The following is a 17480-nucleotide window of genomic DNA, read 5'->3' as shown; positions in this document are numbered from 1 at the left end:
GATGGAGCCCACCACCTGGACATGTGCCCTTGACCAGGAATCTAACTGTGACGTCCTGGTTCATAGGTTAATGCTCAACCACTGAGCAATAACGGCTGGGCCTAACTTACCTGTTCTTTACAAATGAAAGTATCTTCAGAATCACCTGATATGGCTTTCTTCGCTTTTTTCTCAATTCGGCAAGTAATACTCAGGCAAAGGGTTAAACCAGCACCTGATTCTGAGATGGAGACTCAGTTCATAATATGCTGTTCTCGAAACACTAACATTTCCACCAATAATTGTAAGACACTTTGATCTATAATCTACAAAATTCGATGTTTCACATTTCCTTCCATCATAGAGCAATGGGACTATGAGGAGATAATCATGGGAACCAGTAGTTGCATTGACACATAATCAATTCTTAGAGGTATTGTAATTCTAGAGCTTTCTGGTTCAAATCAGTTCCACCTAACAAGGGAGAAATTCAAAATTGGATCATTCATATACAATAGATTTGCAAGAAATATTTTATACTTTTCACTAATGGAAAACCAAATTATTTTCTTAGTTGAAAAAATAATCTTGCTGTAAGCTTGTGTGAATCTTGGATACTAACTTGGACTAAACTAACTGCCCGGCTCCCTGAAGGTTTAGCAAACTGTGACCCTTGTCAGGCTTTTATCCACAATATTTGGCGACTTTGTCTGTGTGGATGCGGATCCCCGGGGGGAAGGAGGAGAAAAACTTCCCCACAAAACTGCTCTTTCCTGATTGAGAACACAGTCAGGAGACCATTACTCTCCATAAACGCTGGGGATAAAGTGACAGGCTTTGTCAGACACTAAGGCGGGCAGGAACCCACGCTGGCTCCTCTGGGCGCCCACGCCAATGTCGGGGTGCAGCGGCAGCCCACGGTGCGGGGAAAGAGCTGGTCCCCACCGCAGCCCAGCCTTGCCAAGGGGAGATGTGCCCCCTGCAGTGGCGGCTGCCCGGCAGGACAGGGGAGGATGCTGGCCGGCTTCCCGGGAGCTCTCCACCCCAAAGTCCATGTTGAGATCAGGCGTGTGGTGAAGGTGACAATGGCCCAGTGCATGCTGGGAGTGAGCAGGTGACCCTCCTCCTCAGGTTGGAGAGGGGAGCGGAGAGGGGTGAGAGTGGACACTGGCAGCAGAAGAGATGTATTCCCATAAGCGGGGATCGGACGAGCCATCGTCAGCGTCCAAAACCAGGCAGGCCTTGGGCAGATGTGCCGTTAACTGGGGAAACCAAATGCGTCTGTTTTTCACTGTCAAAAGGGAAATGTATACTGGAAAGAAGCTATGCCTCTTACTAGTACAGATATTTCAACACACCAGAGTTGAAAAGGAAAATATAAGGAGGACTTTAATGAATGCATCTTTAAAAGGGTCTTCCCACATTTCCACATAACAAGGGGCCACCATCGTCAGGACAGTGTGAGAGGGGCTCTGTATTCTCAGAGGCACACTCCTCCCAGCAAAGGTCCCCAGCCTCCACACACAGAAACCAGCCTCCTCACACAGTAACCAGCCTCCTCACACAGTAACCAGCCTCCTCACACAGTAACCAGCCTCCTCACACAGTAACGAGCCTCCTCACACAGTAACCAGCCTCCTCACACAGTAACCAGCCTCCTCACACAGTAACCAGCCTCCTCACGGAGTAACCAGCCTCCTCACACAGTAACCAGCCTCCTCACACAGTAACCAGCCTCCTCACGGAGTAACCAGCCTCCTCACACAGTAACCAGCCTCCTCACACAGTAACCAGCCTCCTCACGGAGTAACCAGCCTCCTCACACAGTAACCAGCCTCCTCACACAGTAACCAGCCTCCTCACGGAGTAACCAGCCTCCTCACACAGTAACCAGCCTCCTCACACAGTAACCAGCCTCCTCACGGAGTAACAGGCCTCCTCACACAGTAACCAGCCTCCTCACAGAGTACTCAGCCTCCTCACAAAGTAACCAGACCCTTCTCGGAGTAACAAGCCTCCTCACACAGTAACCAACCTCCTCACACAGTAACCAGCCTCCTCACAGAGTAACCAACCTCCTCACACAGTAACCAGCCTCCTGACAGAGTGACCAGCTTCCTCACACAGTAACAAGACTCCTCACAGAGTAACCAGCCTCCTCACACAGTAACCAGCCTCCTCTCGAGGTAACCAGCCTCCTCACACAAAAACCAGCCTCCTCACACAGTGACCAGCCTCCTTTCGGAGTAACCAGCCTTCTCACACAGTACCCAGCCTTGTCACACAGTAACCAGCCTCCTCACACAGTAACCAGCCTCCTGACAGAGTGACCAGCCTCCTCATACAGTAACCAGCCTCCTCACACATTAACCAGCCTCCTCACACAGTAACCAGCCTCCTTACACAGTAACCAGCCTCCTGACACAGTGACCAGCTTCCTCAAACAGTAACCAGCCTCCTCTCAGAGTAACCAGCCTCCTCACACAGTAAACAGCCTCCTCACACAGTAACCAGCCTCCTTACACAGTAACCAGCCTCCTGACACAGTGACCAGCTTCCTCAAACAGTAACCAGCCTCCTCTCGGGTTAACCAGCCTCCTCACACAGTAACCAGCCCCCTCACGGAGTAACCAGCCTCCTCACACAGTAACCAGCCTCCTCACACAGAAACCAGCCTCCTCACACAGTAACCAGCCTCCTCACACAGAAACCAGCCTCCTCACACAGTAACCAGCCTCCTCACACAGTTACCAGTATCCTCACACAGTAACCAGAATCCTCAGAGTAACATGCCTCCTCACACAGTAACCAGCCTCCTCACACAGTAACCAGCCTCCTCACAAAGTAACCAGCCTCTTCTCGGAGTAACCCGCCTCCTCACAGAGTAACCAGCCTCCTCACACAGTAACCAGCCTCCTCACACAGTAACCAGCCTCCTCACAAAGTAACCAGCCTCTTCACAGAGTAACCAGCCTCCTCACACAGTAACCAGACTCCTGACAGAGTAACACCTCCTCTCGGAGTAACCAGCCTCCTCACACAGTAACCAGACTCCTGACAGAGTAACACCTCCTCTCGGAGTAACCAGCCTCCTCACACAGTAACCAGACTCCTCACACAGTAACCAGCCTCCTCACACAGTTACCAGTCTCCTCACACAGTAACCAGAATCCTCAGAGTAACCAGCTTCCTCACACAGTAACCAGCCTCCTCACACAGTAACCAGCCTCCTCACACAGTAACCAGCCTCCTCACAAAGTAACCAGCCTCTTCTCGGAGTAACCCGCCTCCTCACAGAGTAACCAGCCTCCTCACACAGTAACCAGCCTCCTCTCGGAGTAACCAGCCTCCTCACACAGTAACCAGCCTCCTCACAAAGTAACCAGCCTCTTCACAGAGTAACCAGCCTCCTCACACAGTAACCAGACTCCTGACAGAGTAACACCTCCTCTCGGAGTAAGCAGCCTCCTCACACAGTAACCAGCCCCCTCACACAGTGAACAGCCTCCTTTCAGAGTAACCACCCTCCTCACACATTAACCAGCCTCCTCACACAGTAACCAGCCTCCTCACACATTAACCAGCCTCCTCACACAGTAACCAGCCTCCTCACACAGTAACCAGCCTCCTCACACAGTAACCAGCCTCCTCACGGAGTAACCAGCCTCCTCACACAGTAACGAGCCTCCTCACACAGTAACCAGCCTCCTCACGGAGTAACAGGCCTTCTCACACAGTAACCAGCCTCCTCACAGAGTAATCAGCCTCCTCACAAAGTAACCAGACCCTTCTCGGAGTAACCAGCCTCCTCACAGAGTAACCAACCTCCTCACACAGTAACCAGCCTCCTCACACAGTAACCAGCCTCCTGACAGAGTGACCAGCTTCCTCACACAGTAACAAGACTCCTCACAGAGTAACCAGCCTCCTCACACAGTAACCAGCCTCCTCACACAGTAACCAGCCTCCTCACACAAAAACCAGCCTCCTCACACAGTAAACAGCCTCCTCTCAGAGTAACCAGCCTCCTCACACAGTAAACAGCCTCCTCACACAGTAACCAGCCTCCTCTCAGAGTAACCAGCCTCCTAACACAGTAACCAGCCTCCTCACACAGTAACCAGCCTCCTGACACAGTGACCAGCTTCCTCAAACAGTAACCAGCCTCCTCACACAGTAACCAGCCTCCTCACACAGTAACCAGCCTCCTCACAGAGTAACCAGCCTCCTCAAACAGTAACCAGCCTCCTCACACAGTAACCAGCCTCCTCAAACAGTAACCAGCCTCCTCTCGGGTTAACCAGCCTCCTCACACAGTACCCAGCCTTCTCACACAGTAACCAGCCTCCTCACACAGTGACCAGCCTCCTTTCGGAGTAACCAGCCTTCTCACACAGTACCCAGCCTTGTCACACAGTAACCAGCCTCCTCACACAGTAACCAGCCTCCTGACACAGTGACCAGCCTCCTCATACAGTAACCAGCCTCCTCACACATTAACCAGCCTCCTCACACAGTAACCAGCCTCCTTACATAGTAACCAGCCTCCTGACACAGTGACCAGCTTCCTCAAACAGTAACCAGCATCCTCTCGGGTTAACCAGCCTCCTCACACATTAACCAGCCTCCTCACACAGTAACCAGCCTCCTTACACAGTAACCAGCCTCCTGACACAGTGACCAGCTTCCTCAAACAGTAACCAGCCTCCTCTCGGGTTAACCAGCCTCCTCACACAGTAACCAGCCCCCTCACGGAGTAACCAGCCTCCTCACACAGTAACCAGCCTCCTCACACAGTAACCAGCCTCCTCTCAGAGTAACCTGCCTCCTCACACAGTAACCAGAATCCTCAGAGTAACCAGCTTCCTCACACAGTAACCAGCCTCCTCACACAGTAACCAGCCTCCTCGCACAGTAACCAGCCTCCTCACACAGTAACCAGAATCCTCAGAGTAACCAGCTTCCTCACACAGTAACCAGCCTCCTCACACAGTAACCAGCCTCCTCTCAGAGTAACCTGCCTCCTCACACAGTAACCAGAATCCTCAGAGTAACCAGCTTCCTCACACAGTAACCAGCCTCCTCACACTGTAACCAGCCTCCTCACAAAGTAACCAGCCTCAAGGTCGGAAAAATGGCGGCGGAATAGACAGACGTGTTCCGAGCCTTGTCCCGGAGCAGAAAGAAAGAACAGCTGAGGGTCGCACTAGGAGTGTTTGTTGGCAAGTTGGGGGACAGTTGAACTCCAGAAGAAGGCGGGAGACTGCTAGACGGGGTTCCCCTTACCTGACAGCCCCCACTGCGGCTGGGTCCCCTCCAGGAGCTGCGGGCTTGGACCCGGAGTCGCCGCCATCTGGAACCGGAAAGTGGAGCTTATCGGAAGCCTGAGAATCCACAACTGCGGCACCCACGGAACAGCTGTGAGCCCCAGAACAACGCTCCCCAATTGGCGCAAACACACGGGTTCAGAGGAGCTCTACACTCCACCACGGAAAGGTCAGATTTCGCCTAGGATAAGGTGAGGTCTCTGGTCCCAGCACGAGAGAGGAACGCGCGTTTTGCGGGAGCTGAAGGACCAGGGAAGTCTGTGCCTAGAAAAATCGGTGGCTGCTGGGGCTGGCGTGATCTGTGAATGTGGAAGGGGGTCCTCAGAGCTGCTAACAGAAGGGCTCTCTAAAAAGCAACCCATTTTGATCTGAAGTGCAGGGACACCCTAAGAATTTCAGGGGTGTGCTAGACTTACGCGCAGCCACGGAGTGCGCACACTTGGGCTTTTTCCTCTTGAAATTCTTGCTTCTGATTACTAAGCCCAATACACAGGATCACCCAGTTGGGGACACCCTGGGAGACTGCAGGGGAAAGTTGTTTTTCTGGAACCTGGGGATCAGAGCAGGAAGTGACCATCGGAGAGTCAGCTCTGAGGCAGACCACGCCCACAGGCCGGTGGCGAGTGCCACAGGGAAAGAAGGCTCTAACACTGCCTAGAGAGGCCATAGATAAACCCAGAAGTCAATCCAGAAACACTGCCACCCAGGGGCTGAATCACAAATTGACTCTTGTGTAATCAAAAATAAAGAAATAAAGAAATTAAGACACACCGCCTGCTTAAAATCAGGACTGGCTTACATCACTGAAGAGCAGTGGAACGCAGGGAACTGCAATACTGTCCGGACTGAGAAACAGGCGTGCCAAACAGAACAACAGAGGAAGTGGATGACCTTCACTACTGCACATTTTATTTTTATTTTTTATTTTTTTATTTTCATTTTTTGCATCTTTTACTCAAGAAACTAATTTTTTTCTTTTTTCCTCACTTGATTTTACCTTTTTAATTATTACATTTTTATTTTCAATCCATATTATTACTACTGCTATTTTTTCTTTTTTTTTTAAGTGTCATTTTATTTTCTCTTCATTTTGTTTTGGGATTAATGTTCTACATTCTATTTTTACCTTTCCTTTAGCATCATTTTACTCTATCTCAACTCTACCTTTATGCCATCACTCTCTTCCTCACTTTTCCCTTTTCGGTGTCCTGTTTATCTTACCCTTTTCCTGCTTTAGATTTTCCCTATTCTTTCTGTTTACCCCCTGTTAAAATTTCACCCTACTTATATATCTAATCTCCAATCCCCTGCTCCAAGTCCATACACACCTCTCTCTTCGCTGTCTTAACTATCCAAAAAATTGTTTTTCTCTCTGTCCTTTTGTTGTTGTTCACTTGAATGTAGATTATATCGAATTTTTATGCTTTTTTGTGAGATTGTTTTGCTTATTCTTCTTTTGTTTATTTTTGTTTTGTTTAGTGCTTCTGTTTTCCCTTGCCTCACTCAATATTAGTTGGTGTTGTAGTTTGTATTAATCCCCAGGTACTTGTTACTGGCATTTGCTGGGATAAGTGATTGTTCTATTGGAGTTTTATCCCCAATATATATAGTCTGTTTCCCTTTCTCTCTTAGTCTCTTTCTTGTCTCTCTTACTTTTTTTTTCTTCTTTTTATCCCTTTTCCCAATTTCATTTTGACACTCCTTTTTTTCTTCTTCTTCTTCTTTCTTTCTTTTTCCTCTTCTTCTTTCTCACCTATCCCCTAATTTGCCTTTCTCTGGTGGTCACCTTTATTGGAGGTTATTAATATCGTGAATACATTTCTGTTCAGTGCCTTGTGTGTTGTACCTGGTGGTGCTGTGTTTTGTGCCTTTAAATCAACGCAGGAGAGAGAGAACTACATAACCAGACACCCAGAGAGAGAGACCATGAGGAGACAAAGACACAGCCCACATATGACAGAAAAGCAGGCATCACCAGAAAAGGAAGTAAACGAAATGGAGGCAAGCAACCTTCCAGAAAAAGAATTCAGAGAAATGGACATAAGGTGGCTGAAAAGAATGGAAGACAAATTCAACAATATGAGCAAGAACCAAGAGGAAATGAAGAAGAACCAAGAAGAAATGAAAAATGACATCACTGCTGTAAAGAACTCAATAGAAAGCATCAAGAGTAGACTAGAAGAAGCAGAGGACCACATCAGTGAGCTAGAAGACAAGATGGGAAAAAATACCCAAGTAGAGCAACTTCTAGAAAAAAAAATTAAAAGGCAGGAGGAGAGCCTAAGGGAACTTTGGGACAACACGAAACAAAACAACATACGCATAATAGGGGTTCCAGAAGGAAAGGAAGCTGAGCAAGGAATAGAAAACCTCTTTGAAGAAATAATGACAGAAAATTTCTCTGATATAGAGAAGAAAAAACCCACACAAATCCAAGAAGCTCACAGAGTCCCAAGCAAAATGAACCCCAAAAGACTGACGCCAAGGCACATTATAATTAAATTGGCAAACACCAACGACAAAGTAAGAATCTTAAAAGCGGCAAGAGAGAGACAGAAAGTTACATACAAAGGAACCCCCATCAGACTAGCAACTGATTTCTCAGCAGAAACTGATCAGGCCAGAAGGGAATGGAATGAAATATACAAAGTCATGCAAAGGAAGGGTCTGAATCCAAGAATACTGTACCCAGCAAGGCTATCAATCAAAATTGAAGGTGAAATCAGGAGCTTCACACACAAAAAAGGACTAAGGGAATTTATTACCACCAAACCAGCAATGCAAGAAATGCTAAAGGGTCTGCTGTAAAAAAAAAAAAAGAAATAGGAAGCGAAGAAGGAACACAGGTGTAAAGAATAGGAATGGCGACAAATAAGTACCTATCCATAATAACTTTAAATGTAAACAGATTAAATTCCCCAATCAAAAGACATAGGGTAATGGATTGGATAAGAAAACATGACCCATATATCTGCTGTCTACAAGAAACCCACCTCAGAAAAAAAGACACACACAGACTAAGGGTGAAGGGATGGAAAAAGGTTTTCTAGGCAAATGGAACTGAAAAAAAAGCTGGGGTAGCAATACTTATATCTGACAAATTAGATCTCAAAATGAAGGACATAACAAGAGATAAGGAAGGCCACTTCATAATACTAAAGGGAGCAATCCAACAGGAAGAAATAACTCTGGTAAACATATATGCACCCAATACAGGAGCACCCAAATACATAAAAAAACTCCTGGAGGATATCAAGGGAGACATTGACAGCAATACAATCATAGTAGGAGACTTTAATACCCCACTATCACCATTGGACAAATCCTCTAAACAAAAAATCAGCAAAGAAACATCAATCCTAAATGACTCACTAGACCAGATGGAATTAATTGACATCTTCAGAACATTTCACCCCAAAGCCACAGAATATACATTCTTCTCAAGTGCACATGGGTCATTTTCAAAGATAGACCATATGTTGGGACATAGGCAAAGTCTCTTCAAATTCAAGAAGATAGAAATCATATCAAGCATCTTCTCAGACCACAGTGGCATAAAACTGGAAATCAACTACAATAAAAACAACCCAAAGAAATCAAACACATGGAGGCTAAACAGCATGCTATTAAACCATGACTGGGTTACCAGAGAGATCAAAGAATAAATAAAAAACATCATGGCAACAAATGACAATGAAAACACTACAATCCAAAATCTATGGGACACAGCGAAAGCAGTCTTGAGAGGGAAGTTCATAGCTCTACAAGCCTACTGCAAAAAACAAGAAACAATGGTAATAAATTACCTAACCCAACAACTCAAAGAGTTAGAAAAAGAGCAACAAGAAAAGCCCAGTGTAAGCAGAAGGAAGGAAATAATAAAGATCAGAGCAGAGATAAACGACATAGAGACCAAAGAAACAATACAAAAGATCAACAAAACCAAGAGCTGGTTCTTTGAAAGGATAAACAAGATTGATGAACCTCTAGCCAGGCTCACCAAGAAGCAAAGAGAGAGGACCCAAATAAAGAAAATCAGAAATGAAAGAGGTGAAATAACAACAGATCCTGCCGAAATACAAAGGATTGTTAAAAAATACTATGAACAACTCTATTCCAACAAACTGGACAACCTGGAGGAAATGGACATATTCCTAGAAAAATATAACTTTCCAAAACTCAATCAAGAAGAATCTAAACAGCTCAATATGCCAGTAACTATGGAAGAAATTGAAGCAGTCATCAAAGAGCTTCCGGCAAACAAAAGCCCGGGACCAGACAGCTTCACAGGAGAGTTTTACCAAACATTCAAGGAAGAACTAAAACCTATCCTCCTCAGACTATTCCAAAACATTCAAGAGCAAGGAACACTTCCAAGCTCCTTCTATGAAGCCAGCATCACCCTAATACCAAAACCATATAAAGACAACACAATGAAGGAGAATTACAGGCCAATATCCCTCATGAATGTAGATGCCAAAATCCTGAACAAAATTCTAGCAAATCGGATCTAGCAGTACATCAGAAAGATCATACACCATGACCAAGGAGGGTTTATCCCAGGAATGCAAGGATGGTACAATATCCGAAAATCAATAAATGTGATACATCACATAAACAAATTGAAAGATAAAAATCACATAGTCATATCAATTGATGCAGAAAAAGCATTTGACAAAATCCAACACCCTTTCTTGATAAAAACTCTCAACAAGGTGGGAATAGAAGGATCATACCTCAACATAATAAAAGCTATATATGATAAACCCACAGCTAACATCATACTCAATGGGCAAAAACTAAAACCATTTCCCCTAAGAACAGGAACAAGACAAGGATGCCCACTCTCACCACTCCTGTTTGACATAGTACTGGAAGTATTAGCCATTGCAATTAGACAAGAAGAAGAAATAAAAGGCATCCAAATTGGAAAAGAAGAAGTAAAGCTGTCCTTATTTGCAGATGACATGATATTGTACATAAAAAACCCGAAAGACTCCATCAAAAAACTAACAGACTTAATAAATGAATTCGGCAAGGTAGCAGGATACAAAATTAACGCCAAGAAATCTATGGCATTTCTATACAACAACAGTGAACTTACAGAAAGAGAGACTAAAAAAGCAATCCCATTTTCCATCGCACCAAAAAAAATTAAGATACTTAGGAATAAACCTAACCAAGGAGGTAAAAGACCTATATGCGGAAAACTACAGGACACTGAAAAAAGAGATAGAGGAAGATGTAAACAGATGGAAGAACATACCATGTTCATGGATTGGTAGAATCAACATCATCAAAATGTCCATACTACCCAAAGCAATCTATAGATTCAATGCACTCCCCATTAAAATACCAACAGCATATTTCACAGACCTAGAAAGAACTCTCCAAAAATTCATCTGGAATAAAAAAAGACCCCGAATAGCCACAGCAATCCTGAGAAAGAAGAATAAAGTAGGAGGGATCTCAATACCAGATTTCAAGCTGTATTACAAAGCCACTGTCCTCAAAACAGCCTGGTACTGGCACAAGAACAGACATATAGATCAATGGAATAGAATAGAGAATCCAGATATCAACCCAAACCAATATGCGCAATTAATATTTGACAAAGGAGGCATGAGCATACAATGGAGTCAAGACAGTCTCTTCAATAAATGGTGTTGGGAAAATTGGACAGATACATGCAAAAAAAATGAAACTAGATCACCAACTTACACCATACACAAAAATAAACTCAAAATGGATACAGGACTTAAATATAAGACGGGAAACCATAAAAATACTAGAGGAATCCACAGGCAGCAAAATCTCAGACATATGCCAAAAGAACTTTTTCACTGATACTGCCCCTAGGGCAACGGAAGCCAAAGAGAAAATAAACAAATGGGACTACATCAAAATAAAAAGCTTTTGCACAGCAAAAGAAACCATCAACAAAACAACAAGAAACCCCACTGTATGGGAGAACATATTTGCAAATGGTATCACTGATAAAGGTTTAATTTCCAACATCTACAGGCAGCTTATACAACTTAATAAAAGGAAGATAAATGATCCAATAAAAAAATGGGCAACAGACCTAAATAGAATCTTTTCGAAAGAAGACAGAAGGAAGGCCAAGAGACACATGAAAACATGCTCAAAGTCACTAATTATCCGAGAGATGCAAATCAAAACCACAATGCGATACCATCTCACACCTGTCAGAATGGCTATCATCAACAAATCAACAAACGACAAGTGTTGGCGAGGATGCGGAGAAAAAGGAACCCTCGTGCACTGCTGGTGGGAATGCAGACTGGTGCAGCCACTGTGGAGAACAGTATGGAGTTTCCTCAAAAAACTGAAAATGGAACTCCCATTTGACCCAGTAATCCCACTCCTAGGAATATATCCTAAGAAACCAGAAACACCAATCAGAAAGGATATATGCACCCCTATGTTCATAGCAGCACAATTTACAATAGCTAAGATTTGGAAACAGCCTAGGTGCCCGTCAGCAGATGACTGGATCAGAAAACTATGGTACATCTACACAATGGAATACTATGCTGCCATAAAAAAGAAGGAATTACTACCATTTGTAGGCACCTGGATGGAATTAGAGAACATTATGCTAAGTGAAATAAGCCAGTCAATGAAAGAAAAATACCACATGATCTCACTCATTTGGGGATAATGAAAAACATTATAAACTGATGAACAAAAAGATAGTTACAGAGGCAGTAAAGCATCAAACAGACTGTCTAATTACAGCGGTAAGGTTAGGGAGAGGTGGGGGAAATAAGAGATCAACTGAAGGACTTGTATGCATGCATATAAGAGTAACCAACGGATGCAAAACATTGGGGGGTGAGGGAGAGGGGTGGGGGAGCAATGGTAAGATATGTACACATATAATACCTTAATAAAAATTTGAAAAAAAAAAAAAAGTAACCAGCCTCTTCTCGGAGTAACCTGCCTTCTCACAGAGTAACCAGCCTCCTCACACAGTGACCAGCCTCCTCACACAGTAACCAGCCTTCTCAGAGTAACCAGCCTCCTCACACAGTAACCAGCTTCCTCTCGGAGTAACCAGCCTCCTCACACAGTAACCAGCTTCCTCTCGGTGTAACCAGCCTCCTCACACAGTAAGCAGCCTCCTCACACAGTAACCAGCCTCCTCTCAGAGTAACCAGCCTCCTCACATAGTAACCAGCTTCCTCTCGGAGTAACCAGCCTCCTCACACAGTAACCAGCCTCCTCTCAAAGTAACCAGCCTCTTCTCGGAGTAACCAGCCTCCTCACACAGTAACCAGCCTCCTCTCAAAGTAACCAGCCTCTTCTCGGAGTAACCAGCCTCCTCACAGAGTAACCAGCCTCCTCACACAGGAACCAGACTCCTCACACAGTAACCAGCCTCCTGACACAGTAACCAGCCTCCTCACACAGGAACCAGCCTCCTCACACAGTAACCAGCCTCCTCACATAGTAACCAGCCTCCTCACACAGTAACCAGCCTCCTGACAGAGTAACCAGCCTCCTCACACAGTAACCAGCCTCCTGACAGAGTAACACCTCCTCTCGGAGTAACCAGCCTCCTCACACAGGAACCAGCCTCCTCACACAGGAACCAGCCTCCTCACACAGTAACCAGCCTCCTCTCAGAGTAACCAGCCTCCTCACATAGTAACCAGCCTCCTCACACAGTAACCAGCCTCCTGACACAGTAACCAGCCTCCTCACACAGGAACCAGCCTCCTCACACAGTAACCAGCCTCCTCACATAGTAACCAGCCTCCTCACACAGTAACCAGCCTCCTGACAGAGTAACACCTCCTCTCGGAGTAACCAGCCTCCTCACACAGGAACCAGCCTCCTCACACAGGAACCAGCCTCCTCTCGGAGTAGCTGTGCAGCCTGAAATGCTCTCCTTTAACCACAGCATTTCTCAGTGGCAGAGAAGAACGTGCCGACTAAGCGAATGGCACACAGTGAAGTGTGACCAGGACAGAGGTCAGCCGTCCTGGAGCAAGGGCGCCTGCTCTGCGTGGAGCTGGGATGTCACAGGCCCGCCCCCTCAGGTGGATGCAAGATTTGTTTGTTTTTTTTAATATATTTTTATTGATGTCAGAGAGGAAGGGAAAGGTAGAGAGAGATAGAAACATCCATAATGCGTCCTGCATGCCCCACAGTGGGGAGCCTGCAACCCAGGCATGTGTCCTGACTGGGAATCGAACCGTGACCTCCTGGGTCATAGGTCAATCCTCAACCACTGAGTCACGCCTAAGCCCATCAGGCTGTGAGCCTGGGGCCCTGAAGAATTCAATCCTAATTATTTTTCTGATTCCAAATGCAACAAGCAACTTCCTGATTATACTTGGCTTTCCTATCGAGGTCCTGCGAAAGGAACGCATGTGTGGAGCCCAAGAACCCTGCTGCCAGGACCCTGCCACGCAGCGTTGGAAACCTTTCCATTGCAAATAGCCCCACGTGACCTGGCTGCCGGGAGAGGGCCCTCTTGTGTGCAGGTTCCGATACTGCGCTTCCTCTCCAGGTCCCCATTTTCAACTAATAGACAGCGCTCTGGTTTTGTCAGTGTCATGGTCTTTGCTAACTTGATTCTGCCCTTGAGAAATGGATGCAGTCTGTCTAACCACACGCTGAGGAGTGGATGTGGCCGCCACTGTGGCTGATATGCCTGAGAATTTGCTAGAAGCACTGACAGGTGGAATCGAGGCAGGCAGTGCGCTGTCCGGAGCTGGCTGCAGGGAGGGCTGTGCTGTGTCAGCATGACGTTTGCGGTCTCGCTGCAATGGATGAGTCAGAGCCCAGTTCCGCCTCCTGTGCGGCTGGAAACTGCTAGATGCGCGCGGACAGCCTCACAGAGCTCAGCCATATGTTGGACCAAACTTGACATGAAAATCATATCGGTTTACAGCTTTTCCCCGAGCAAAGAGAGGAGCCCAGGACTGGAAAATGTAAAAAGCATCCATCTGCACAGGAAATTCTGAGATTTTGCAAATGATCCCTGGTTATAGTTCCAAGAGAAACCGGATCTCATGAACTATGTCAGCGGCAACGTGCCGTTTTGTTCAAAATGTAAAAATGGATTGGAAATTCTGACTGGCTGGCTGAACGGGGAACTGAGCCTCCCTGTGCCAAGGCCTGGCCAGGGCTGCCAGCAGGACCGGACATGGATGTGCACAGTGGGTGGACACGGGCTGTAACAGCAGGCCGCTAGCGTGCCCACCTGGATGGACGTACCCTTTGTGCTTAGCTCTGCGCCCACCATGAGCTCCCGCAGGAAGGCTCGGAGCAGCGCCAGGGATGTTTGGCTTGGTGCATGCTACTATCTGACCTCCCCTGACCCCTGAGCCCGGAAAGACTCCTCGCGCAGTCGCTCACCAGGTGTGGGCAGCCTCTGTGAGAGTCCGGCGGCCTTCCCACCTGCTCCCACTGTCACCTTCAACATATCATTTCTTCTGCCGAGATAAAAGCCACGGCTTCCTCTCACTAGGTGACCTGCACAAGATGAATAGCAGAAATCCGTGACCAGACCCTGATCACCCATCACGGTCCACAGAGGACCTCACACCCCACAGCGCTCTCTCGGAATTGACCGTGAGCCCTCGGCCACCTCCCTCCACTCAGCCATCTCCATCTGCTCACCGGGACTCACTGCTCACTCACCTCCCTGAGGGGGAAGACCTTCCACCAGAACCAGCGGCCTTTTCGTCTGGGCCACGCCAGTCTCACCCATCAACTCCCTTTCACCATGGAAACATAAAATAAATATATCTTATTCATTTCAGAGAGGAAGGGAAAGGGAGAGAGAGATAGAAACATCAGTGATAAGAGAGAATCGTGGATCCTGCATACCCCACACTGGGGACCGAGCCCACAACCCGGGCATGTGCCCAGGAATCGAACCGTGGCCTCCTGGTTCATAGGTCGACACTCAGCTACGGAGCCACACTGGCCGGGCCCATCTGGTTTCTATTATTACTTCTTCCGTTTCCCACCTTTGTCTTGCCCAGTGCTCACTAGGTGTCATATTATCATCACTTGTCCATCAACGAGTACCGCCCTCATGACCACCTCCTCTGGTTGCCCGCTGCTGTCGCTGCCATGTTCCCTCCTAGACAGGCAAAGCTTGAGGTGTGTCTCCTCCCTCTGTCTGATCCCAGGCGGAGCACGACGGTTCTCCCAGGCAAACGCTGCCCCGTGGGAGGCGCACCTTGGCCTGCTGCCCACGGGGGCAGCTGAACGCGTCCCTCTCTCCCTGCCCGAGACGCACAGACGCAGCAGGGCTCCCTCAGCCCGGACCCGTGTGCCAAGGGAGCCGACCCCACTCAGACGGCACCGCCTCTGTGAGCCAGAGCCTCGCGCACACGGGAGGGTCCACGTCAGCCAGTGCCCGGCTCTCTCGGTGGCTCGGCCTTGGGATCAGATGCTGGTGGTGGCTCTGCCCCCTCCATGCCCTCGGGGACAACACAGGGCTTGTTCTTACTGCAAAGTGAGGCCGAGGGCAAATCTGCACTTTCTCCCCCATCACAGCGAGGCAGGCCCTGCAAGGGGACCGCTGGGCTTTGTTAGTGCCACTCGGTTCCCACCAATGTTGCCGGTTCATGGCGTGTTAACACCCACTTTACACGCCAAGTTCATAGACTGAAATCACAAAATCCCGACTTCCTGGGATCCCGCTGCCACCGAATGTGAGTAGTTCACGGGGCCAGCGCGTGTGACCACACAGGGCAAACTACTCCGCGTCATTCCAACCGCACCCACCTGGCACCTGGCAGCTGCATCCGGCTGTTTCGTTGTGAAATATATTAACATCTCAGGGGAAATGTCCTCCGGCCTTGCTGGAAAGGCCCACTCGGCACGCAGGCATGCATGAGCATGATGAGAGGGCTGGGGGTCTGCCCTGCATTCAACGCACGCTGTGCAGGGACGACACAAGAAAGCCGGGCTCTGCCCGGGTGGCTCACCCGCAGTGCACTTCCTCTTTCAGATCAGCATCTTCATGACCCACCTGTCCTACTTCAGCAACGACCGCCTGGGGTCCTACACCTTCGTGAACCTGGCCAACTTCGTGCAGCGCTGGACCCACCTGCGCCTGCAGATACTGCCGCCCCTGCAGCTGGCCCGCAAGTACTTCGCGCTCTTCCCGGAGCAGAGGGACCCGCTCTGGCAGGTATGATCGGGTCAGGAACTGGTGCAATGAGTTGCCCCCACGCACACACGTAGCTTGGAGTCCAGGGAAATCATTCCAATCTGAACAGTGAAGGCACCTGCAGGCGGGCAGGGCGGGCAGGCGGGGGCGGGAAGCTCGTACACATTGGAAAGGTTAGGAAGTTTGAGAAATGATTTCTTCCTGAATTGAAGCAAACCCTCTGTTCCCACACCCAGTGGGGACCCCATGAGGGGCTCAGTGGGTGCACTGGTTTCGGTCGGGAGTGAGGGTCAGTGTGCAGACCAGTTGGCTGGGGGTGAGGACATGTGTCGGGTGTGAGGCGGGCAGGCTGGTCCGCCTTCAGTGCACACCCCCTGCAGGGACTAAACACAGCACAGGGACAGGTGAGCAGAGTCCAAGCTGAGGTCTGAACCATGGGGACACCAGCAGCTGCAGGGATGGCAGCTTTAAAGGCATAGCTCAGGAATGACTCGGGACAGGCAAAGCACTGAGCTTCTTCAGAGAAAATATCACACAAATGAGGCACCTCCCAGCTGCCCTGGGGTAGCCAGGATTAGATGCACTCTCGTGTGCCCTCAGATGGCAGTAGCGTGTTTTGAACTTAAATCGCCCCCTCCATGGTCGGGGGAAAGTGATCATCTTAGCCAGTGGTGAGCAAACTCATTAGTCAACAGAGCCAAATATCAACAGTACGATTGAAATTTCTTTTGAGAGCAAAATTTTTTAAACTTAAACTTCTTCTAACGCCACTTCTTCAAAATAGACTCGCCCAGGCCGTGGTATTTTGTGGAAGAGCCACACTCAAGGGGCCAAAGAGCCGCATGTGGCTCACGAGCCGCAGCTTGCCAACCACGGATCTTAGCAGATAATAACATGGTAGTCACTGTGCGTCAGACTGGGTTCTTTACATGGGAACTCATTGAATCCTCACAGCTATCGTATGTGGCAGGTACAGTTATCACCCCATTTTACAGAGGAAGAAACTGAGG

At 48.0% G+C, this 17480-nt stretch overlaps 1 protein-coding gene across 1 annotated transcript in view; it reads left to right on the top strand.

Annotated features, from left to right (window-relative positions):
* The window catches only part of LOC308250217 (bifunctional heparan sulfate N-deacetylase/N-sulfotransferase 3-like), a gene marked incomplete at both ends in the record, with an annotated part of 79619 nt that overhangs the window by 40904 nt on the left and 21235 nt on the right, over nucleotides 1–17480 (top strand). The window contains 1 exon segment of the mRNA XM_080672628.1: nucleotides 16309–16491. Within this exon segment, the coding sequence (XP_080528754.1) occupies nucleotides 16309–16491 (183 nt within the window).

This window comes from Plecotus auritus, assembly GCF_963455305.1.
Source record: "Plecotus auritus genome assembly, chromosome: 6".
Lineage (NCBI taxonomy): Eukaryota > Metazoa > Chordata > Mammalia > Chiroptera > Vespertilionidae > Plecotus > Plecotus auritus.
Note: the sequence above shows the minus strand (reverse complement) of the source record. Positions and strands in the feature narration are given on the sequence as shown.